At 43.5% G+C, this 23,845-nt stretch overlaps 1 protein-coding gene across 1 annotated transcript in view; it reads right to left on the minus strand.

Annotated features, from left to right (window-relative positions):
* The window catches only part of ARSA (arylsulfatase A), a 58,923-nt gene that overhangs the window by 6,660 nt on the left and 28,418 nt on the right, over positions 1 to 23,845 (minus strand). Inside the window, exons 5-6 of the mRNA XM_075345437.1 lie at positions 20,090 to 20,214; positions 17,765 to 17,892 (exon numbers count right to left, since the gene is read on the minus strand). Coding sequence (XP_075201552.1) covers positions 17,765 to 17,892; positions 20,090 to 20,214 — 253 coding nt within the window. The remainder of the gene's footprint in view (positions 1 to 17,764; positions 17,893 to 20,089; positions 20,215 to 23,845) is intronic.

The raw sequence follows: 23,845 nt of genomic DNA on the forward strand, positions 1-23,845 counted from the left end.
ATATAGTGTCAATATGTTCTTCACATCTTAATCTTTCAGCCGGTAAATGTACAAATAATATCAAAAATTGCAGATTAACAAATAGCTCAGCAATACAGCACTTACAATCTGTGAAGAAATAGACGTTTTCTGAAGTCTGGACTCAGCGCTAAAGATGAGCGAACCTGCAGATGTTTGGGTCCTGCAGGTGCGGCAGGACTTTTTTTTTTTTTTTTTTTTTAAAAGACTACGTGCTGTCCCTCCAATTTTGATACCCAGCAAAGATAAAGCAGACAGGTAGAGGCTGGTATTCTCAGGCTGGGGAAGCCAATGATTTTTGGGAGCCACCCAGGCTAAGAATAGCAGCCTGCAGCCACCCTGGAGTTGTCACATCTATTAGATGCGAAAATCCCGGCGCTTTACCCAGCTCTTCCAAATTGCTCTAGTGCAGTGGCAATCGGGGTGATAAGGTGTTAACAGCGCCCAACTGTCATCAAGCCCAGAATTAGTGATGGGTCAGGGTCTGAGACCAACCCCCCCCCCTCCCATCACTAATCCTACAAGTAACATAAAAACACAAAACACAGAGAAAAATCCTTTATTTTAAATAAAATACAGCACTCTTTCCGCTCCTTATTAACCGCAAAAGATCCTTGAAGTTCCGTCGTAATCCACAGGATGTCACATGACGGTCCTGGCTCTGTTACAACAGAGCCTGGAGAGACTGAAAACATATCTGATCTCTCCAGGCTCTGGGATACACTGACAAGGGGGACCCAGCTGGCAGCAGTGACATCACTCAGTTGGGGTATTGTCAAGAGGAAGATGAGAGACACCAGATGAGCTGAAGCCTGCTATCAAAGTAACCTGAGCTTTCATAACACCTCAGCAGTGCCACAGGCTGATCATCTCCATGCCAGGCCGCAATGATGCAGTAATTCATGCAAAAGACGCCCCGACCAAGTATTGAATGCATTTACTGTACATACTTTTCAGTAAGCCACCATTTCTGAGTTTAAAATCCTTTTTTCAGTTGGTCATACAGAATATTCTAATTTTCTGAGATAATGACTTTTGAGTTTTCATTGGCTATAAGCCATAATCATCAGTATTAACAGAAATAAACACTTGAAATGGATCACTGTTTGTAATGACTCTGTTTCCCTTTTTGTATTGAATTACTGAAATAAAGTTTTATGATGTTATTCTAGTTTATTGAGTTATACTTGTACATACTACAGATTAACGTGTGGTTATCACTCCCCAGCACGTTCACTGATGGCTAACTCTGCAGCATGTGTGTCCTGAAGAGGATGTCAGGCAGTGTGCACCGGAGTGATTACAGCACATTCACAGTATAGTGAGAGGCGAGTGTTACAGCCCTCTACACCTCTGACTGAAGACGAGGCCAGAGGGAGGATAAAACTAACCAGTACTCCTGCCAGACATTATTTAAATGCCATTTACCTGCAGGTCACAAGTATATCTGAAGGAAAATAGCGTATTTTAGAGATGACATGTTCCCTTTAATTTTTATACGATTGTAGTTTGTACGGTGATCTTAGTTTTCCGCCACTTGTATTTCACCGAGGACAGCAAACACTTCTGTCAAGGTCAGATGCTTATACTCAATTTTCTTTTTCAAGGGAGTCAATCAAATGTGTATCCTCTTCTCGTTGAACCATAAAGTACAATATATTAGATATAAAAAGCCAGCAAATAGAGGAAACACAAATGGAATATATTTATTTAGATTGCTTTGCAACAAGAGTATTAATAGTTTCTGTGAAGCGGGGCGCAAACACTCTAAAGAATGGTAAAATAAGTACACATTTAGTAATGTAGACCTAGGGAAAACAATCTCATTAATGGACAGCGATCAGTAAAAACATTAAAACCACAGAATGATGGTGTAAATAACATGCAATACCTTGTGACAGTAACGCTAGTTCTAGATTGAAATATATTGGGCATCAAGTAAACCATCATTTCCTGAACTTGTTTTGTTAGAAGCAGGAAAAATGGCTAAAGATCTAAGCAGCTTTGACAAGGGTCAAATTGCAATGACCAGATGCCTGAGTAGAATGGTGTGAGTGGGTGCATTGCCTACCAGGGGAAGAGAGAGCTTCAGGAAGCACTATGGCAAGGTGTAGTGGGCAATGTTCTGCTGTGAATCCTTTGTCCTGAAATATATACACACAACAACCTACCTAAACATGTAGCAGATCAAGGTCACCCCTACATAGCAATAGTATTCTCTGATGGCCCTGCCTCCAGCAAAATAATGTGTTCTCACCCTGCAAAAATTGTTCAGGAATTGTTTGAGGAATAGGACATAGTTGAAGAACATAAGTTCAAGGTGTTGACATGACTTCCAAATTTCTCAAATCCCAATCCATTTGAGAATCTGTGGTAGGTGTTCGAAAAACAAGTCTGATCCATGAAGATCTCACATTATAACTTACAGGACTCTGCTACTAAAGTCATTGTGCCAGACCAGGGGACACATGTAGAGAACTTTTTAAATCCACATATTTATAGGTGAGAGATGTAATGGTGGCAGGAGGAGTGCCTACATAATATTAGGTTGGTGTTTAAAATGATTAAATAACAAATAAAAAGTTATGTCTTTCTAAGGTAACACACAAAACAACAAATTCAAATTACAATATTAAAAAATATTGTCATAGCAAACAAAATTGCACAAATAGTAGGAGCTGGAAGCTTAGCTATCTAATTATGTCACATTAAATACATGAGGATTTATGGGGATTGCTGGACTATCACCCAGATGATAAAGTAAATTAGGAGCGCCTGTCTCACACATGGAACCCTATCATGAAACATATCTTCCAATGCATTCCATCATGAAATCTAAATTACATTCCTTTGTCCTAGGTTCTGTTCGGGTCTCTAGCCAAAAAAAGAAAAAAAATACCCAAAGTCCCGATCATGTCTTTTGTATAGTTCCATTCAGTATAGCGAAATGGACCAACAGTCTTGTATTGTCTCCCTGATGTAGTAGATTTCAACAAACATTTTCTACTTTTTAAAGAACAGGTACTCAAACCCATGTTAACCGGGTAATTACAGTGATCTGAGCGAAGCAGTTGTTATTGCAGCTGCTTCACTCAGATCACAGTAAATGTCAGCAGACCCATTTATCTAATCTGATCCTACCGTGTGACAGACTGATGAGCTTTATATATAATCCTATCATGTGTGACAAAGACAGCTGAGCCATGTACACTGGAGATCAAAATTAGAGACAAACACAATTTCCTAAAGGTTAAGGTCATTGTGTAGTCCTATGTGATTATATCCTAACATGAGTAACTAGCAGTATTTTAATCTTATTTCATATATTGAATTTATTCCAAAGTACATACTTAAAATGTAAATGAGATAAATGAAAAAGAGAACACTGACCTAAAATTAGAGAACACTTTCAGATACCTGCAAGTTATAGGTGTTAGGCTATGTGCGCACTAGAAAAGTGATTTTTCTCAAGAAAATTTCTTGAGAAACGTCTGGGAGTTGAAGATTACCGCACCTGCGGTAAAAAAACGCACCAAAACCGTGGGAAAAACGCATGCTTTTTTGCCACCATTTTGCCGCGGTTTTTCCGCAGGTTGGTCCCTGCATTTTTTTTATGCTGAACTGCAATAAATAATATAGATAATAGATAATCGATAGATAGACAGATAATGGATAGAGGGAAAGATGGATAGATGAATAGATAGATAGATAAATGAGAAAGACCTATATAATGTCCAACCCCCCTGCATATTCTAAGCTGGCACCCTTTAGTGACTTTCATGTGGCACAAAAGGGTGCCTAGCCTTGTATTTAGCCAAAAAATAAATAAATAAATAAAAAAAAAATGACGTGAGGTCCCCCCATCTTTTGTAGCTAGCTAGTGTAAAGCAGACGGCTGCAGCCTGCAGACCACAGCTGGCAGCTTCACCTTGGCTGGTAATCCAAAACAGAGGGCACCCCACGGTGTTATTTTACATTAAATAAAAAAAATGTAAAACAAAAACGTGGGGTCCCCCCCAAATTGGATCACCAGCCAAGGTAAAGCGGACAGCTGGGGTCTGATATTCTCAGACTAGGGAGGTCCACTGTTATTGGACACTCCCCAGCCTAAAAATAGCAGGCTGCAGCTGCCCCAGAAGTGGCGCATCCATTAGACGTGCCAATCCTGGCGATTCACCCCAACTCATCACGTTGCCCTGGTGCGGTGGCAAACGGGGTAATAGATGGGGTTGATGCCAGATGTGTAATGTCACCTGGCATCAGGCCCTGGGGTTAGTGATGTCACGCGTCTATCAGATACCCGACATCACCAACCCAGTCAGTAAGAACTAAAAAATAGACAACAAAAAAAGTTTTATTTGAAAAAACACTCCCCACATTCCCTCTTTCACCAATTTATTGACAAGAACAATCAAATCCTGGTCCGGCGTAATCCAATAAGGGGGTCCCACGGCGATCCATACCATAGTCACTGTCCCAGTCAATGAAGAACAGAATGTTCCCCATTGGCTGGGAGAGTAATGCAGTGATTTGAGCTAACATCAATAGGTCAGCCCAGGTCACTGCAGGGGATGACGAGTGCTGCTGTCAGGAGGTTAGATGAGATCATTACCTGCTGTGATGATCTCCTGCAGTCCTGCCATCAGCGCTGTCACTGCCTTCTATGCCCACCGCGTTCTCAGCAGTATCGCGAGAGGCCATGATGTTACCGCTAGTGACAGTCTCGGGCCGCGGGCATAGACAGCAGTGACAGAGGTGACGTCAGGAGGCAGGAGATCGTCACCGCAGGTAATGATCTCATCTCACCTCCTGACAGCAGTGCTCGGCATCCCTGCGGCTGCACGCACTGCAGGGTGACAAGTTGCTGACACTGCGGGCAGACATTGACACTGCTGTGCTGGCAGCCGCGGGGCTGCAGCAGGACACAGACTGCACGGGCACCTGGAGGTCACACGGAAGTGCTTCTGTGCGGCATCCAGGGAGTGTGATCTGTGTGTTTACTCTGCTCCGCTTCCTCTTCTGTCATAATGACATCACTTCCTGCAAAACCGCAGGCAGTGATGAGCATTACCGCAGGTAAATCGCGGCTATACCGAGGGTATACCGCACATCATTTGCTACCTGCGGTATACCCCCGGTATTTCGCGATTACATTACAGTGAATGGAGTGAAATACCGCAGCTACCTGCGGAAAAGAAGTGACATACACATTTTCTCAAGAAATTTTCTCAAGAAAATCTTCAGAAAGAATTTTCTTGAGAAAAAAAAACACAGTGTGCGCACAGCTATTTTTTTTTCCCATAGGTTTTGCTGGGAAATATCTGCAGGAAGATTACAAACATTTCTCAAGAAATTTCTGCAGCAAAACTGTGGATAAAACCGCGGGTAAAAACGCCTAGTGCGCACAGGGCCTTAATCTGGCACCTGGTGCTAATTTCCTTAATCGGACAAACCCTATTTAACTGGCAGCCTAACTTTCCAGTTTGTACTGACTTTGCAAAAATGGTGTGCTGTTCCAAAGTGACTGAAACACTCTGGCAGCAGGCAGTCCTGATAAAGGTCAAAGGGATGACTATCAGTCATAGCAAGACACATTGGTCATTCTTAGTGTGTGATTTAAAAAATATTGCATTTTTAAGAACATCCCAAACACATTCAAGTCCCCCAAGAAGGCTTGTTGATCTCGAAAGACAAATGCAAGAGAGGACAGGATAATGTGGAGACGCTCCATGGGTAATTGTTTCAATACTGCAGCTGGAATTGCTCACCAGTTCAGCACTGAAATAGGGCAAGGATCTGTCTCGTCATGATGTTTAAGAGCATTTGGAAATCCCTCTCTGCAGTGACCAAATCTCTCATTAGCAGAAAGAATCAAAAGGCTAGACTTGCCTTTGGTGATGATGTTGTGTGGACAGAGGAGAAGTGGTCCACAATTCATTTTAGTGATAAAAGCAAGTTTAATTTATTTGGGTCTGATGGGAAACATTATGTTCGTCGACAAACTGGGGAAAGACTGAACCCAAAGTGTATTAAGAAGTCAGTGAAAGGCGGTGGAGGATGTGCCATGGTTTGGGGAAGGTTTTCTGCAGTAGCTGTTGGACTTCATACAGCTACATGGCACAGTGAATGAAAGCGTGTATTAGAATCTTATTCAACAACACGTGGTTCCTTACTGGTGCTCATGGAATTTTCATGCAGGACAATGCCCCCTGTCACACAGCTAAATGGTAAAGCAGTTCCCTGAAACAGAAAACATTGAAATGGCCAGCCCAGAGTCCTGATCTAAACCCATTAGAAAACCTCTGGAATATCCTTGATGACAAAGTTATGGCCAAGAAATCCACAACAGTTAAAGAACTGTGGAAGACACTGGAAGAAGAGTGGACTAAAATCATACCAGAGCAGTGTGAGAGGCTAGTGAGGTCCTGTGGCCGTAGATATGCTCAAGTCATTCAAAGCAAAGGCCTGTGCACTTCCTACTGATTGGTGACTGTTGTTGCCTTCAGAACATTTAGTTATAATCTTTCTCTGTGCTAAAGTCATTGTTGTTGTTGGCTCTTTTGGAAAACATTGTTCTAGTGGCATGGTGTACCCTTACAAAAAATAAAATCTTCAAAATGTTGATTACATTATTTCTGAAAAAAACAAGTGAACATGCATTGCTCTCCAATTTTGATCTCCAGTGTATCTAATCCTATCATGTTTGCTACAGTCTGCAGAGCAGTGTTGTCTATTCCAATTATGTGTGATACAGTCTGCAGCCACGTATGTAATATGATCATGTGTTATACAGTCAGAGTGGTGCATGATCACGTGTGACAAACTACAGAGCCAGGGATCTAATACAGTCTGCCGAGCTGTGTATCTAATCCTAACATGTATGAGACAGTCTGCACAATCATGCCTCTAAAGAAATCATGTCTGAGAGTCAGCAGGGCCATGCATGTAAACCAATTATGTGTGATACAGCCCATTGAGTTGAGTATTTACTGTGATCTAAGAGATATAACCACAATCATGACTGCTCGCTCAGATCTCTGTAAAGACCAGTGAGCAGCATCAACAGAATTGGCCCTGCTAATCCATATCTCTGTATCACATTACAGTCATCAGCACTGTGATTCTAAACTTAACTCTCCCTTGTCCTTTTACAATCGCTCAGGAGGGAAAGGGTAACAGACACGTGAACAGATTCTGTCTACATTTACAGCAGTCAAAATACAAGCTACCAATCCACTAAGTTTTCATAGCAAACTTCATCAGCTAAAGTGCTAAAGAGAGATAGCTTTGTGGAGATGTGTGAAGCGTCCCTGCGCTCTGGCAAGCTTTGGCCAAACTCTCTCTAGCGCAGATACAGAATCACTTGCTATTCATACACCAACTGGACCTCACCTTAGTTGGCTATACCTCATTTAAGTTTTTTCCACTAATAGAGGCGGTGCATCCTTTAGCGGCACTCTCGATGCCAGACACACACACACACACACACACACTTGGAGCGACTGTATGAATAAGACTGCAAAAGGTCGAAACGTTACAGTTAAAAGGGTGGTTCACCCATATTTTTTATTGTCTAGTTCAATATTATATTGAGGAACAATGTTTCTCAAATACCTTGTGTTGGCAATAGTGCCTGTGAGAGGAGATATTGCAGACCGCTGTTCCCCGCTCCGGTGACGTCACGTCAAGTTCCGTACACGTCACATCCGTGCGGCCGGCTGCAGTTTTCCTGACTCACTGAGCTGTGAGCGGTGTTTCACCGCTCGTCACAGCCCATCTGCTCCCTGCACCCTCCTCCCTCAAAGCAGAACGCTGCAAGCAGGAGACACGCTGTGCTGTGAGGGAGGAGAGAGCAGGGAGCAGATGGGCTGTGACAAGCAGTGAAACACCGCTCACAGCTCAGTGAGTCAGGAAGATTGCAGCCGGCCGCTGCGATGTGACGTGTGTGGAACTTGACGTGACATCACCGGAGTGGGGAACAGCGGTCTGCAATAGTGCCTCTCACAGGCACTATTGCCAACATAAGGTATAAGGTATTTGAGAGAAACATTGTTTCTCAATATAATATCGAACTATACAGTAAATATTGGTGAACCACCCTTTAAGTTGCTGTTTTGTGTTGCTGTCCTTAGCATTTAAGTGTGTACAAAATAAAGAGATTGCATTTTCAACTGAGAGTGTGCAGTATTTACATTGATCGAAGCAACACTTGTGGCACTACAGGTACCAGCATAGACATTCCAGGTTTACATCCCACAAGAAAACCACCACGGAGACAGACTCCACCATTACGGGTCAAAGCCTCAAAAGTCAGATCAAATAGGAGTGGCGTCAAGGGATACCCTTGCGAATTCTCTGGGTAGAGTTCAAAAAGGGAGGATAAAAACTGGGAGTGTGCATCCCAGCTGTGGGGGGCCCATATAGCCCAAATACTTTTGGAAGACACCCCCAATCTTATCCAACACTAACGCAGGTGGTTTTAATGATATGACTGGGTGAGAAATGTATGTAAAACCAGTAATAAACAAGACAAGATAAGACAATCAGTTAAACGGTTTATGTTCTATATAGTTTACTACAACATAAACTCCCTTAGTGCTAGCTGTGGGGGTGAAAGCTCAGTATAATTTAAGATATCTTCATTGCTCAGAGAGCTGTTGCAGACGCAGTATGCATTTTGGAGTTCTTAGTTACAGGACAGAAGTCCAACTGGGAGATAATTGTTTATTTGTAAGTATACTGTCAGGGCAACTGTAGAAAAATGTAAAAGAACAGCTACAGTACCCGTAATGATTCAGCAACTCTCCCCAAGTCATTTCCATTTAAATGAACCGTGCAAGGGCGATATCGGATTGAGTTAGCAGAAAAGCCTATGTTTTCAATCAGAAAAAGGCAATTAAAAAATAGTCACATGATTAAAGCGAATTTGGGTGAAAATAAAACAATTATGTCTTTATATTTTTAGGTTTTGTTTTTACGGCATTCATTGGTAAAAAAAAATGGCAAAATGATTCTTTAGGTCATTGTGATACGCAGTCAACTAACTTTTTTTAATCACTACTTAGTGATTAAAGAAAATTCAGAAATTTGTAGAAAAAAAATAAAATAAAATTTGTGTCCCGATTTACAGGAGCACATATATATTTTAAATTTTTCTGTCTATGGAGCAATATGAAAACTTTTTTTGCTTACTGAGCTGAGGTTTTCTTTATTTTTTATACTAGTTTATTTTTTAATTATTATTTTTATTTTTTAATTTTCAATCTTTATTGCATTTTTGCATGGAAAAGGTGGGAAAAAAATTACAATTCTAGTGTGCAGATTTTTCTCATTTCGCTGTTTCACATAAAATATAAAATTAAAGTTGTGCCAGATTGGGTTTCTTGGGACACAACAATACCAAATCTGTTTTTTTTTACATTGTAAGATTTCTTAAAACCGGTAATTTGACACATTTGTTTATTTTTAAAAATGTTTTTGCTTTATTTTTGGGAACTTGAACCTGTGATGACTTCCACAATATAATAAAATCTCACAATATTGCAAAGTATAGAAAAATCATGATTCTCCTACGAAGGACCAAGATGACAGTTATGGAGCCATTGAGTAGGTCCCCGATGTCTATGGTAAATAATCTGTGTCACATATGACTAATGGGAGCTTGTACATGTGCACATGAGCATCAGAAAAGACGTTATTTAAATGCCACGGTCAGAGATTAAAAGAAGTACCATATTTTTCGGATTAGAAGACGCACTTTTCCTCCCAAAAATTTGGGAGGAAAATGATGGGTGCATCTTAAAATCCAAATATAGTTTACCGGGAGGTGAATTGGTGGGGGGCTGTCTGTGAGGCTGTGTGCGGGCGGGCGGATGCCTCTCTGTGCGGCCAGGCAGGTGGCCAGGTAGCTGTGCTGCGGGTGCGGGTGTTCTAGTCTGTCTGCAGTCCCGGCTTCAAATGATGGCGCCGGGAGTCAGCACGTGCGCAGATTGAGCTCTTGGATGAGAGCTTCATCTGTGCACGTGCCGCTACAGGCGCCATTTCTTTGAAGCCCGGACCGCAGACAGACTGGGACACTTGCCGCACCGAGCTGCTCCACCACCCAACCACCGCAGCTTCCGCTACCACCACTGACCCGCCACCACTGACCAGCTGCTAGCACAACCTCTGCTACCTGTGACCCCGCTCCACCACCGCTGCCGGTAAGACAACACCAAAGTATAAGACGGACGACTTTTTTGTTTACTTTTTTTTATTTCTAAATTTGCGGTGCGTCTTATAATCCGGTGTGTCTTATAAAATGAAAAATACAGTACTTAAATGGTTAATCTGCAGCAATCGGCACCAACTGCCGTTACATGCAGATACCAACTATGTAAGACAGCCAGTATATGCCTGGTACAAAGCAGGTTCAGTTCCTGAGCTGGCTTTACACATTTGTTAGCAACATGTGACAAAAGTGTGCATTATAAAGTTAAACTGAGTTTTTAGAACAGAGGAGGTTGGTGAACTTACTTTAAAAATCCATGTCAGAATGGCTGCATGATCCTGATATTAAAATGATCATACATATAAATCCACTGGGGTAAAAAGCAGTCTAGGGTGCGATTAGAGACTTTACAAAGGCCGAAAGATGAGGGGGGTCTAGCAATCCCAAATCCGGAATTGTATTATATGGCGGCGCAATGTCAACACCTCAGGGGCTGGTCTGATCGAGAGAAAGATGGGGGCATTAAAGAAGTGCTGGAATACATAGTGGGTAGAAGTCCATTGGTAATGGGACTAGAGGATGGTGCGGTGGGGATCTTGGGTGGAACGTCTCCAACAATGGCACTTATAAACAAGACCTGGGTTAGGCTGAAATGGGTGAGAGGGGTGACCCGGTTAACTAAGTTTACACCTATCTGGGATAACAGTAATCTCCCGGAGATTCAGAAAATGGGGAATATTGAGGAATGGAGACGCAAGGGTGTAATATACATGCATAAGATATTGGACGGAGGAATTTTGAAATCGTTCCCACAGTTACAGAGTGAGTTTCAGTTACCGGCGTCTGGCTGGCTCCATTACAGTCAATTAAAACATGCGATTGCAGCCCAAGCGGCTAAACAAAGTGTGGACATACAGACTGACCTGGTACTGGAGTATGTGTGTAAGGGGGGAGGAAGCACTAAAGGGATAATTTCTGGCACATATAAAGATATATTACATACCTTTCTTTTAGACTACCCAATTAAAACTAAATCTAAATGGGAGGAGGAAGTTGGGCCGATAACGGAGGAGGTGTGGGAGAGTATCCTGGAGTATGTACCTAAACTTTCCAGGAGCAAACCGGCCAGACTATCTCACCTATACGTGATTCACCGGGTATATAGGTCTCCCTTACTGATGTTTAAAATGGGGTTGAAAAGGAATTCGGAGTGTCCAAGGTGTCAGGGATCTGACGCAGGTATTTTTCATATGATGTGGTCTTGTTCGAGACTGGTCTCCTTTTGGACTAAGGTTATCCACAAGATAGGAAGAACATATGGGTGTGTCCTTCCCAGGGAACCATTGCTATGCATATTGGGATATGTTGAGGAGCTTGGGGTGGAAAATATTATGAAAATTGCCATTGCTAGGCTGCTGTATGCGGCAAGAAAGCTGATCGCCAGGTCCTGGATTAAAAAAGACCCCCCGACCAGGTGAGAGTACATTAAAAGGGTGAAATGTATTCTTCAGCTGGAACAGGGAGTGTATGAAAGAAGGGGGAATGTTAAAATGTTTGAGAAGCTATGGTCTCCTTGGCTGCAATGTGAATAGGACGAGTGATGGACCAGTAAACTGATTTGGGACCGGGATAGCCGTCGGAGACCTCTGATGTGTGTTTTGTTTTATTTGTGTTACTAGTTGTTCCTCCTGCACATTGGGGTGAACGGGATGGTTGCTATACTATAGTTGGAGGGTATTCTAAGTGTGTACTAAATGGGATGTAGTATCGTGGAGAAGTGTTGCTGCTGGGGTGGGGGAGGGGGCGGGAGGGGGAGTTAAAGGGGTAATAGATGTGATAAACTTAATTTGGATGCCGATTTGTTATTCTGTTGTATGTATTCTGTTTTAATAAAAAAGTATCTGATTTAAAAAAAAAAAAAATACATATAAATCCACAAACTCCTGATGAGTAGAGCTGTGTGAACCCGCAGCCATTTGATTTTGGCGGGTCCAACTGCATTAAAAAATAAATTAAAAAAAATCTGGTTCGGGAAGGGGCTTGGACATGAACAGCTGCCCAGATGGCAATCCCCATATAAAAGTTTATGGGGATCTGAACATTCTGGTATAAAATGGAGGTAGAAAGGGATAGGGGAATTATAGCATGGGCGTTATACTTACCAAGTCTCCCACGCGGCTTTAACACTACTTCTGGGTCCAATCATTAACCCTCATAGATATTCACTGCTTCCCCCACCCACCAGCAGTCCCGTCATCTGAGACACCATTTGTGACAGTGTGTTCCAAGGCATGGAATGAACAAGTTGGTGAGATATTTCAACATTTATCTTATTACATTCTTCAAGAATGACCTCTTTTAGAACCTGGATGGAGAGTGATGCTCAACAGGTCTCTTCACAATTCCTCATAAGTGTTTAGTTGAGTTCAGATCCGGAGACATACTTTTCCACTAAATCACTTACATCTAAATCCTTGTTGTATTTTTTTTATGTTTTATAAACTTATGCAGACGCACATAAAGACACTGCCACCACGGTTCACTGTAGGCCCCATGCATTTCACCTTGAGACTTGTAAGGTTGCACTTGGACAGGTCCTGGATGGGAGGTATGTGTCACCGAGCTGGCAAGCCTTAGTGATGTATGACCCAGAGAAGCAGGCTCCAGCTCATCCATTTTAGGAGTTTTTTTCATGGACGTGGACTTTGAGTCCAGGTTTTAGGAACAACCATAAGAGCTGGGTGGGACTGGTTGTTCAATACCCCCTATCCAGGCTTTTCAGTTAATTTAAAAGGCAGCTGGGCTGCCTCAGAAGGGGTCCTGTGTGGACAGGTGAAATGACCTGTTGTGCTGGTCAGTCCTGCACAGAGTTAGACTAAATGCTGTGTTATCTGAATGGCTGCGCCAAATTGCTGTATGGACTATTTTTGTTTTGGTCCTGCTTTATGCCGGAAGACTGTACATTTGTTTATGGTGACGATTGGAGGACCTTTAATAAATCTGCCGGTTTTATAAAGATAGAGAGTCCATACAGTTCCCAAAACATTTATCATGGTCTGATCACGCCAGTTTTTATTTTTTCAGCATGAGCCTTGGCAAATTGTATGTGGGTATTTTGTGCATGAGCTTCAGGAAAGGCTTCTTTTGTGGATAAAACACATGCATGCCATTCCTCTGCAGTGGATGCCGTATTGTGCAACAGGAAATACCCACGCCGCTTTGGGTCTCTATTTCTTTAGCCAACTTCTGAGAACTTGCATGTCTCATCAGAAGACGCTACTGTTTAGATGTTCACTTCTATGGTCGGCCTGGACATACATCTGTGAGATGGCTGTAGTTCCTTTTTTGTTAAATTTTTTAAATCACTTTTGCTACTATATTTAATGACCAGTAAGTAAAACGTCCCTGATTGTAGCCTTCACTTTTCTTGTGTAAAGGAAATATTTTCTCTTTCTTCGGCCTTGTGGCATTTGACTTCCATGTTGTGTCTTGATGATAAAGAAAACCCCTTCCCATTTCATGCGAAGTTACATCCTTCATAGCGGACAGTCTGATGGACACCTGTTTAATGAATAATCAGACTTATCTGTTCTTGAATTCTTGTTAAATTACAATTTTGTAGCCTAAACTTTAGCTTTGCTCCAAAGACTTTCATTGAGGTTTACTCATATCTGCAATATGTTCTTTAGTGAATTTCTTAGGAAAATTACTTTAGTGTGGAAAATAACACATCTTGTTTGGATTCAATGTTTTTAAGTATGGTATCCCATAGAAAGTGTTTCTGAAAGGAAACTAAAAGGTTTTCTGATAAATCTGTTGGGATGCACTATATATATATTTTTTTTATTTGTTTTATGTCCTTTATTCTTCACTAGGGCTAAGCGGATCCGGACTATAAAAGATGCTCGGGTGCCGGACTCTGATCCGGGATTCCGGATGTACGATCCAGAATGGCACTGGGGAAAATTGAAAAATAAAGAAAAACATAAATAAAAACAGCGTTTCATCCTTACCGAGACTCACGTCATGGCGGCACACTGCTTCCGGGACGCGCATTCACTTTCTGTACTGTGCATCTATACACACAGCTTACTGTTTTCCTCGCCCACCGGCAGTCCTCTCATCTAAGAGTGGTTGCAGGCAGACGCACCCCCACCCTGCCCGCCGTGCAGTCATCGTGGCTCAGTCATTGTCTGCACAGCCAGCTGTCGTGCTCTATGGCCGCTGGCTGTGTTATGTAGCAGAGCTGAAGCGGCGTGGGACCCCGTGTGGATTAATAAAGAAGTGAAGGAGGGTGTGTGTTTTGTACATTATTCCAAATAAAGGATTTTTCTCTGTGTCTGTTTATTTACAGGTTAGTGTGATGCAGGTATCTCATATGATGCCTGTGCTATCACTAACCTAGGGTTTAGTAGCAGCTGTGCGCTGCTATTAACCCCTTATTACCCCGACTGGCACCACTTCAGGCCAACGGGAAGAGCCAGTATTGCACCGGGATTGTCACATCTAATAGATGCGGCAATACCGGGTGCCTGCGGGCTGAGGAGACCAGCCCCCAGCCAGTTTTATCTTGGCTGGGTATCAAAATTAGGGGAGACCGCACGCCATTTTATTTTTTAATTATTTATTTAAATAATAAAAAAAAAAAGCCGCATGCGGTTTCTTTTAGGCCAGAGTCACACTTGCAAGGGACTCCTGTGACCTCCTGTGTGTGTCTGACATCGCAGCACAGCCGCGCACACTTCTGTCAGGAGCGTGCATGTGTTTCTAGGTACATGCACGCTCATTTTCAGAGAGCGGCATACTGTGCCGGGTGCTGTCATGCCAGACTCGCACGAGTCTGATATTGCATCATCGGCACAGCCACGCCCACTTCTGACAGCAAGTGCATGTGTTTCTGAAACACATTGACGTTCAGCATACTGACCCGCAGACAATTGCACTGCTTTCCCCACCCACCGGCCGTCCTGCCACCTGTGATTGGTTGCAGTCAGCTGATACACTGCCACTCAGGGTGGGGGCGCGTCTCACTGCAACTAATTGCACGCGCCGGTGGGCAAAACAATGAATATTGAATTGACTGCTCCGGAAGGGAAAAGCATGACCCGGAATGAGTTTGCTGCCATGACACAGCCTCAGGTGAGTACACTGTGTGAGCTCCTACCCTCCTATCCCCTCCACAAACGTTTTTAATCTCCGGATTCTGGTCCCCATAGAGTTATATGGGCACCGGAATCTGGAGGCGGATCCAGTTTTTTTTTTTTTTTTTTTTAATCCAGCAGTGATCCTTTGGTCCCGGATTTTGGCAGATTCGATCAACTCTATTCTTCACATAACTTATATTTTTTTCCCCATACAGGGATATCAGAATACAACATTTGTTATTGACTTTACAGTCGCTTGGAGTCAACTTTCAGAAGTAGCAGTATGTCCATTTTTACAGTGGTACCTTTGAAGTGTCACTTTACTAGTGAACACTCTGATCTCTGTAGATTAACCCTCTATATGCAAAAATGAATGCTAATTGCATACAAAAAGAAGAAACTGGTGGTAGAGGGCTCAGAGCACATTTGTTGTACGGTGCTGATTAAAAACCACCCGACCTGTCTCTTCATATACAGTACCTTGTTAGGAAACACCTAAGTATATCCTAACAGTTGTCTGTGTAATATAAGTAAGTGGGGCGAAGCAGCAATACAAAATGCAACCACAAACAATGAGAAAGGGATCTCATGCTTTCTATAAACCCTATTTTATATATAACTAGAAGGTGGCCCGATTCTAAGGCATCAGGTATTCTAGAATTTATTGTGTAGTTAATGTATGATTTTTGTTATATTTTTGTTATATATATATATAATGTTGTTGTGTGTAGTTGTCAAGTGTTTGTGTAGGGCGCTGTAAATGTTCTGGGTGTGGGGGTGTGTGAGAGCGGTGTTTGTCTGTTGCGTTGTTTGTGGAGCACTGTGTGTCTGCAGCGTTGTGTGTGCGTGGTGTTGTGTGTGTGTGGTGCTGTGTGTGTTCCGTGGATTGTGTGGGTGCGTGTGTGTGTTTTGGGGGGAGGTATGTTTTGTGCAGTGTGTGTGTGTTGGAGGAGTAGTCCTGTGGGGAGGAGGAGGATAATTGGTCGAGTAGTCCTGGGGGGTAGGTGTATAAGTGCCAAATGTGTGCCGGGGGCGTTGCCAAGTGGGCGCACAGTGCGCGGGGGGGTGGCCAAGCGGGCGCAAGTGAGCGGGGGCGTGGCCAAGCGGAGCACAGTGTGCGGGGGGCGTGGCCAAGCGGACACACAGTGTGCGGGTGGCGTGGCCAAGCGGGTGCACATTGTGCGGGGGGCGTGGCCAAGCGGGCGCACAGTGTGCGGGGGCGTGGCCAAGCGGGCGCACAGTGTGCGGGGGGCGTGGCCAAGCGGGTGTACAGTGTGCGGGGGGCGTGGCCAAGCGGGTGCACAGTGTGCGGGGGGCGTGGCCAAGCGGGCACACAGTGCGCGGGGGCGTGGCCAAGCGGGCACACAGTGTGCGGGGGCATGGCCAAGCGGGCGCACAGTGCACGGGGGCGTGGCCAAGCGGGCTCACAGTGCGCGGGGGCGTGGCCAAGCGAGCACACAGTGCAGTACCAGCGTACGCCGGCTCCGGCACGATCCCAGCAACGCAAGGGTATATCTCGGCTGGGTTGCCGGTGTGGGCTCCCGGGGGTGCAGCAGTCACCTGGGAGTCGGGGCTCCGTGTGCGTTTGGGAAATGCGTGAGGGGGCGGGACCTGGCCGAGCGGCCAATGTGTGCAGGGGGCCGGGCCAGGCCGAGCGGCCAATGTGACAGTTGTCACTGTAATGACATCATTTTTGAGCAAGACAGACAGAATAAGGCAATTATATATATTAGATTCTGAACGCATCCTTCTGTCTGAAGCCGGGATCATGCCTAGAGCTATGTTCTAGTTGTAGTTGAATTCTTCAATAAAATGGGGCTGGAGTCTGTGCATGCGCATACTGCGAACTCCAGCGCCATTTTAATAAAGACAGTCTCTGTGAATGTCACCAGTCTGTTTAAAATGGCGCCAGAGATAGCGGTATGTGCACATGTTCACTTTGTCACCACTTTAGTGAACAATTCAACTACAACGTGAACATAGCCCTGTGCAGGCGGCAGCTCGACATTAAATGATTGGGTGTAGAACGGGTTCAATAGCTTGTTTCATATAATACAACACAATTAGGTTGCAATAAGTTAAGTTATTTTACTCATTTAGTGCTATAAATTCCACAGCGCTTTACAGATGTGACCAACACAGTCCCCATTGGTGCTCACAATCTAAATTCCATATCAGTATGTCTTTGGAGTGTGGGAGGAAACCAGAGACCCCGGAGGAAACCAACACAAACACTAGAAGAAAACAAACTCCTTGCAGATGTTGTCATTGGTGAGATTTGAACTCTGGACCACAGAGCTGCAAGACTGCAGTGCTAACCACTGAGCCACCGTGCCGCCCCTAACTTAATCATCATCTAACCTGCATCTTACAATCATTTCAAATCACTTACCTTTTCTCCATTAAAAAGAAATCTACTTAGATCATATCCATCCAATGTGACGTTAGGAAGAGGAGCGCCCGCTAAAGATGCTATTGTGGGCAGAATGTCCAGCGTACTGGCCAACTCAGAGGTCACGCCTACAAAGTAATGGAAGACCAGTGAATAGATAACCCCAAACGTTAAAAGAAAATAATAGTTTAGATTGTTGGACATTTTATTGTCGCTTTTAAAAATATTTAACCCCCTTTACAAGAAGGCTTGCACAAGAAACGAAGAAACCTAGAACAGTTATCACTTGTTACAAGCAAGTAAAAAATATCACTCTTACTTGCATTGGTTTTGTTTTATTCTTCAGCACAATATTTTTTTTTGCTAAGGCCCTGAACTGGCTTGTTGCTTCCTAGTGCTTGGAGAATGAAGAAAACAAAAATGTACAATTCACAGGCAGCAGGATAAGGCTGGTTTCACACTACGTTTATTTAACATCCGTCCATAACGTTTTTTAGCGGAAAAACGGATCCAGTGCAAATGCGTTTTCACTTCAATGCATTTGCAATGGACTCGCGTCCACCTGCGTTCGCATGCGTTTGCGTGCGTTAGACACAGGATCCGTACTTTTGCGTTATTTTAACAAGTTTCAAAAACGCTACTTGTAGCGTTATTTACCTTTGTCAAAATAACGCATCTCACAGGATCCTTCACATTGCGCCGCGAGCTGCAATGCATTTCAATGAGCGCTGGATCCTGACTAGCAGAATGCGTTGAGTTGCGTTGTAACAGGATCCTGCTTTTGTACTGAGCATGCCCAGAAAGTACTGAGCATGCCCAGAACCAGTCTCGCGTGATCTGTCTCTCCTCCTCCCTCCCTCACCCTCTCTATCTCTGTCTTTCCCCCTTCCTCTCCTCCCTCTCTCTCCCACCTGAGAGCTGCGGACACTCGTAACCAAGGTAAATATCGGGTAACCACTTCTCTTAGTTACCCGATGTTTACGTTGGTTACGTGTGCAGGCAGCCCGGCTCCTAGCAGCTGCAGACACTCGTAACCAAGATAAATATCGGGTATCCAAGCCCGATGTTTACCTTGGTTACGAGCGTCTGCAGCTGTCAGAAGCCGGCTCCCAGTCTGGCACGTTTAGTTCCCCTCACTCCCGATCACATGACTCCAATGCCCGCCCCTAAACATCCAGTGACAGGATCCTGCAAAGTAAGACATGCGTTTACATGCGTTTTTTGCTGTAAAAGCAGGATCCGCTTTTGCAGCAAAAAAACGTTCAGGACCCATGTTAAATAAACGTAGTGTGAAAGCAGCCTAACATGCCACCTTTCCTTGGGTGAATCACTGATCACACCGAGGTTGCTGCTGCGGTCACTTCTCCCATCTCTCTCTATCAATGTATTATTTACAGACTACTACTCCATGTTCTTTTACTGTTGCAGTTACACCACTCTGTATGGATTAGGTGTCCCATATTTTAGCTCCCTCTCTCCATATTTCTAATGCCAAGCTGTGCACTTTGAAATCTTCTCTGTAATCTAATGTCGAAAAATGGCTGCTGCATTACCTGCTCCAGCTTTTATACAAGCTAGGATAGTTGACTGGCTTTGCTAAACCACATGATGTGATAGCAGCAAGACATTACTGGGAAGCATGGCCTTTTTTTTTTTTTGGTAATGCGGGTCCTCTTTGGCTGATGTAATCTTGAGATGAGCAAACCCGTGGAAGGTCGGTTCGGTAAGTGCAGCTGATCCGAACCTCCACAGATTCAGACTTGACTTGAACCCAAATGGAAGTCACTGATCGGCACTCCGCCCATATAAAGCCAGCCATAAGCAGAATACTTCTGGGGGAGAGTGGGCAGGGATGATTTTTATTATTTTTTTTTTTTGAGGTGGTGGGGGTGCACGCTACACTGTTGTTACCTCAGTACTAGGCGTTCAAACACTGCAAGCGGCTCACAGTGGACCATTTTTTTTTTTAACAAACTAGTCAGTGAACCTGAACACCAAACCTCAGAAATGCTCATCTCTACTCTTCAGCAATCTGTAAAATAGCGCTGGGAATTTTTTTTGAGGAAATTCACGAGGGATCAATCTCAAATTGTTCAAGTTCACTGAGAACGATAGAGATATCTATATATATATATATATATATATATATATATATATATATATATATATATATATATATATATATATATAGATATCTATCTCTATATCTATATCCCTATCTATCTCTATCAAAAAATTTGACACATATTCCATTCCCATAGGAGTCATTCACTCAACTTTAATCTTTAACTTATTGTCAATATACTTTACATACAATGTTGTTACCTGGTTTTATCTTTCCTTCCCAATACATAATAGCAGGTTCTCGTAATCCTCCCTCATAAGTTGTACTCTTGCCACATTTCAGTAGCCCAGAGCTTCCCCCTCTCTCCATACGCATGGTCTCCGGTCTGATAGAGAAAAAATAAATAAATTATAATATTATATATTTTACACATACACACGCGCGCACGCGCATGCGCACACATACACACACACACTTATGAAAGTAAAAATCAGAGCAGAAGTAGAATTCTTCTTGAGTATTGCTCTATGACATGGAGCATAAATTAGTTACTTCTACTCCACTTATGTTTTATGCAGCTATTTGGGGCTCGGTAATTGTCACTGTTCAGCAGGTTATTTCTTTTAGTGACCTGAAATCTCAAATTGTTCTGTACATTAGTATTAGGGGTACTTCACACACAGCGAGATCGCTACTGAGATCACTGCCGAGTCACGTTTTTTGTGACCTCATTAGCGATCTCGCTGTGTGTGACACTGAGCAGCGATCTGGCCCCTGCTGTGAGGTCGCTGCTCGGTACACACAGCCCTGGTTCGTTTTTTTATTGTTGCTCTCCCGCTGATAAGCACACATCGCTGTGTGTGACAGCGAGAGAGCAACAATCCTGAAGGTGCAGGGAGCAGGAGCCGGCGTCTGACAGCCTGCGGTAAGCTGTAACCAAGGTAAACATCGGGTAACCAAGGTGGTTACCCGATATTTACCTTAGTTACCAGCCTCCGCAGCTATCATGCTGCCAGTGCCGGCTCCTGCTCCCTGCACACGCTAAGCTAAGCGGTGTGCGCTGGTAACTAAGGTAAACATCGGGTAACCATACCCGATGTTTACCTTAGTTACCAGTGTCCGCAGCTTCCAGACGCCGACTCCGTGCAAGCGCAGCGTCGCTTGCACGTCGCTGATGGCTGGGGGCTGGTCACTGGTCGCTGGTGAGATATGCCTGTTTGACAGCTCACCAGCGACCATGTAGCGATGCAGCAGCACTCCTGACCAGGTCAGATCGCTGGTGGGATCGCTGCTGCGTCGCTAAAGTGTGACGGTACCCTTAGACAACAGAAATCTAAGATAAAAGAAATATGTCCTGTTTTCAGGTAACACAGACAGTTATTTTGTAGGTCAAACAAGTATAATGTATGTTCACTGTAATTTCAGATATGCTAGTAAAAGCTGCCACAAAAATAGGGAGACGCCTGTCAGTCCCATGCAGCAGTGCTGGGAGAAGCCGGCGGGGGCGGTGGTGCACTAGTCTCATCTCCGGCTATGGTCCACGGTCAGACATTCTAACTATGGTATATGCCAGAGCATTTCAGGAGAAAATATACCTAGTTTGAGCAGCATGAATCGACTGTCAGGTTCACTATAAACCATATACATTTAGTCCATATTGGCTTTTATATTTGGTCAAATTGGCCATTCATTTTCTGAAGAAAAAACAAAAAGCAGCACCAAATGTGCACTACAGCACTAAACATTCCAAACTGTACTTATTTTAAAAAATTTTGAGATTTTTGGCAAAAAATTGCAATTTCTTGAGCTGCTTCGCCACGTCACGGCAAATCTCATTTGAAGCAGTCCTACACTAAAATATTTTTATAAAATGTGCCATACGGCCTCACATATGAATAGTAGAACTGCTCTTAGCAGCACTCACCTGGTCTATTTCAATCCCGTACCCATGACTGAGTCATGGCTGTGGGCGGGACAGGTCCAAGCAAATGCTGCATGAAGTAAATAGCCTGTGGACAAAGCCTGATGACTTAATGTGAACAGTCACCAACCGCCAAAATCTAGACAGATGGAATACATCCCAAATTGGGGTGCAAAGCAAGGTGGAGGTCAACCACCGACCAATTCAATGAAGAAAAAACAAAAAGCAGCACCAAATGTGCACTACAGCACTAAACATTCCAAACTGTACTTATTTTAAAAATTTTGAGATTTTTGGCAAAAAATTGCAATTTCTTGAGCTGCTTCGCCACGTCACGGCAAATCTCATTTGAAGCAGTCCTACACTAAAATATTTTTATAAAATGTGCCATACGGCCTCACATATGAATAGTAGAACTGCTCTTAGCAGCACTCACCTGGTCTATTTCAATCCCGTACCCATGACTGAGTCATGGCTGTGGGCGGGACAGGTCCAAGCAAATGCTGCATGAAGTAAATAGCCTGTGGACAAAGCCTGATGACTTAATGTGAACAGTCACCAACCGCCAAAATCTAGACAGATGGAATACATCCCAAATTGGGGTGCAAAGCAAGGTGGAGGTCAACCACCGACCAATTCAATGAAGAAAAAACAAAAAGCAGCACCAAATGTGCACTACAGCACTAAACATTCCAAACTGTACTTATTTTAAAAATTTTTGGGATTTTTGGCAAAAAATTGCAATTTCTTGAGCTGCTTCGCCACGTCACGGCAAATCTCATTTGAAGCAGTCCTACACTAAAATATTTTTATAAATTGTGCCATACGGCCTCACATATGAATAGTAGAACTGCTCTTAGCAGCACTCACCTGGTCTATTTCAATCCCGTACCCATGACTGAGTCATGGCTGTGGGCGGGACAGGTCCAAGCAAATGCTGCATGAAGTAAATAGCCTGTGGACAAAGCCTGATGACTTAATGTGAACAGTCACCAACCGCCAAAATCTAGACAGATGGAATACATCCCAAATTGGGGTGCAAAGCAAGGTGGAGGTCAACCACCGACCATTTTTTGCCAAAAATCTCAAAATTTTTATAATAAGTACAGTTTGGAATGTTTAGTGCTGTAGTGCACATTTAGTGCTGGCTTTTTGTTTTTCTTCATTGAATTGGTCGGTGGCTGACCCCCACTTTGCTATGCACCCCAATTTGGGATGTATTCCATCTGTCTAGATTTTGGCGGTTGGTGACTGTTCACATTGTCATCAGGCCTTGTCCACAGGCTATTTACTTCATGCAGCATTTGCTTGGACCTGTCCCGCCCACAGCCATGACTCAGTTATGGGTACGGGATTGAAATAGACCAGGTGAGTGCTGCTAAGAGCAGTTCTACTATTCATATGTGAGGCCGTATGGCACTTTTTATAAAAATATTTTAGTGTAGGACTGCCTCAAATGAGATTTGCCGTGACGTGGCGAGGCAGCTCAAGAAATTGCAATTTTTTGCCAAAAATCTCAAAATTTTTATAATAAGTACAGTTTGGAATGTTTAGTGCTGTAGTGCACATTTAGTGCTGGCTTTTTGTTTTTCTTCATTGAATTGGTCGGTGGCTGACCCCCACTTTGCTATGCACCCCAATTTGGGATGTATTCCATCTGTCTAGATTTTGGCGGTTGGTGACTGTTCACATTGTCATCAGGCCTTGTCCACAGGCTATTTACTTCATGCAGCATTTGCTTGGACCTGTCCCGCCCACAGCCATGACTCAGTTATGGGTACGGGATTGAAATAGACCAGGTGAGTGCTGCTAAGAGCAGTTCTACTATTCATATGTGAGGCCGTATGGCACTTTTTATAAAAATATTTTAGTGTAGGACTGCCTCAAATGAGATTTGCCGTGACGTGGCGAGGCAGCTCAAGAAATTGCAATTTTTTGCCAAAAATCTCAAAATTTTTATAATAAGTACAGTTTGGAATGTTTAGTGCTGTAGTGCACATTTAGTGCTGGCTTTTTGTTTTTCTTCATTGAATTGGTCGGTGGCTGACCCCCACTTTGCTATGCACCCCAATTTGGGATGTATTCCATCTGTCTA

This window comes from Anomaloglossus baeobatrachus, chromosome 4 (assembly GCF_048569485.1).
Source record: "Anomaloglossus baeobatrachus isolate aAnoBae1 chromosome 4, aAnoBae1.hap1, whole genome shotgun sequence".
In the NCBI taxonomy this organism is placed as follows: Eukaryota; Metazoa; Chordata; class Amphibia; order Anura; family Aromobatidae; genus Anomaloglossus; species Anomaloglossus baeobatrachus.